Source organism: Bufo gargarizans, chromosome 2, assembly GCF_014858855.1.
Source record: "Bufo gargarizans isolate SCDJY-AF-19 chromosome 2, ASM1485885v1, whole genome shotgun sequence".
Classification (NCBI taxonomy): Eukaryota; Metazoa; Chordata; class Amphibia; order Anura; family Bufonidae; genus Bufo; species Bufo gargarizans.
The window spans coordinates 185,552,716-185,555,038 of NC_058081.1; the positions used below are offsets into that span (position 1 = coordinate 185,552,716).

The 2,323-nt window shown below is 36.7% G+C and overlaps 1 protein-coding gene across 1 annotated transcript; it reads left to right on the forward strand.

Moving 5' to 3' along the window:
* The first annotated feature begins 1,143 nt into the window (after positions 1-1,143).
* On the forward strand, positions 1,144-2,082 carry LOC122925745 (olfactory receptor 1020-like). The gene has a single exon (XM_044277095.1). The coding sequence runs from the start codon at positions 1,144-1,146 to the stop codon at positions 2,080-2,082; it is 939 nt and encodes a 312-aa protein (XP_044133030.1).
* Positions 2,083-2,323: the final 241 nt, after the last annotated feature.

Genomic DNA, 2,323 nt, shown 5'->3' on the forward strand with positions numbered 1-2,323 from the left:
TTTAGGAGGTGACCTGCTCCCTGATTCCGGTATCCTGGCCTAGCCGCTTCCCCATTATACCTGACATTGTACGGTGGGGGGTTTCCCCCACTCCCCATCGAAACACAGAGATTCAGGCTTGTATTTGTGTATTGCACATAGAACTATGTTCATAGACAATGATTTCTGGATGGGTTCCTGAACCCATGAAGTGATTTCCAGTACAGAATCATGCCTGTTGCTAATACAGAGACCTAATAGCATCCAATATTGTCTGTCTAACTTGTCCCTTGGATTTCTCCAGACTCTCTGAAACTTTTGATGATATTATGTAATGTAGATGGTGGGATATTTAAAATCTTTGCAATTTTACGCTGAGGCACATTTTTCTGATATTGTTCCACAATTTAGACACACCTTTGCTTCTGAGAGACTGTGCCTCTCCAACAAGCTCTTTTTATACCCAGTCATGTGACTTAAGTGCAAGTGTTTTTTTTATTAGTACCACTTACTTTTCCAGCTTTTTGTTGCCCCGTCCTAACTTTTTTGACGTGTTGCTGTCATCAAGCTAAATGAGTTATATTTTTTCCATAAATTGGTATAATGTCTCAACATCTTATATGTGTTTTATCATCTATTGTGAATAAAATATGGGTCTATTTACATTTGACACAGCGTTCCAACTTTTTTTGAAATAGGGGCTGTATTTCTGCCTCTATGAAATATGGTTCATTGGAATTTAGAATGAATTTGGTGAATCTTTAAGTCTAACACTTCTGTCTTGAGATGTTGCTGCACGTTTTATTGGAGTAAGAGACAATTTTTGCTTCTTTTTAAAAAGTCATAGTTGAAAACTATGGCTTTAAGAACAAATATCAGCAGGATCAACTCTAATACACCAGGCATACTACCTAGCAGGTTTGAGTTTGCCAATTAAAATATATGTCTTGTGAAAAATAGTTGCAGTGTTCCAGAGAAAAAAAGAAATAATTATTTATGCTAATGAGTAATTTAGTCTACTGAGCGTTACTAAAGTCATTATAATATTAAGAATGTTATAAATGCAAATTATTACATATTTTTCAGCCTTTTTAACTAAAAATACTACCAACCAGTTTTAAAGTTCCATAATCTTTAAGTCTTGCAGGAACTAATGAGGTGATCATGCAGAGTGGAAACCTCACTTCAGTTACAGAATTCCTTTTGTTAGGGTTAGTGGATGATCCTAAATGGAACCTTCTACTTTTCTGCACCTTTTTGGCAATCTACATCGTGACTGCATTTGTTAATATGTGCATGATAATTTTAATTTGCTTCTCTTCCAAACTCAAGAATCCCATGTACTTTTTCCTCGGTCACTTGTCTTTTTCAGACCTATGCTATTCTTCTGTAATAACTCCAAAGCTACTGCATAACTTGTTTTCCAATCAGATGTCTATATCCTACAAAGGTTGTGCCACACAGCTCTTCTTTTTTGCTTTGTTTGTGGGTGCGGAATGTTTCCTTGTTACTGTTATGGCCTATGACCGATATGTGGCCATTTGTAACCCATTACAATACATAATTATTATGAGCAGATATTTTAGGATGCGGTTGGTTGGGGTTGCCTATACTGGGGGTTTGCTTACTTCTGTAATACATACCAGTTGTACTTTTCACCTGTTCTTCTGTAATTCAAACAAGGTCAACCATTTTTTCTGTGACATTCCTCCTCTCCTTCAAATTTCCTGCACTGACACATTTATGAGTGAACTCTTTACATTTCTCTTATCCAGTGTTCTTGGAAGTTTTTCTGCAATTGTAATAGTTGTTTCCTATGCAAAAATTATTACTTCCATTCTGAAAATCAAATCTCCAGAGGGAAGACAGAAATCCTTCTCCACCTGCTCCTCGCACCTCACAGTGGTGGCCTTGTTCTTTGCGACAGCCATATTTATTTATGCAAGACCTATCTCCAGTTATTCTATTGAGAAGGATAAAGTGATTTCATTAGTGTATACTGTGGTAATACCAATGTTAAATCCTATCATTTATAGTCTAAGGAACGCTCAAGTGAAGGATGCTTTTATTACTGCTTTGCATAAAACAATTACCTACAAGTAATTAACAACTGTGGTACTCAAGTGACTCTAAATCCAACTAATGTATATAGTTAAATTCATGCTCACATTCAGGTCTTCAGGGCTGACACCAGTTCCCAAATTGAACAGTCAAATGTTCCCTGCAGAATTGTAGCCCTTTGGAAAATATGAGTGATGCTGTTAAACAGGGCTACCCTTTGGTTAAATGACATCCAATGCAGGGATCCCAATGTGGGAAGCCACTAGAAATTTAACATATGGCT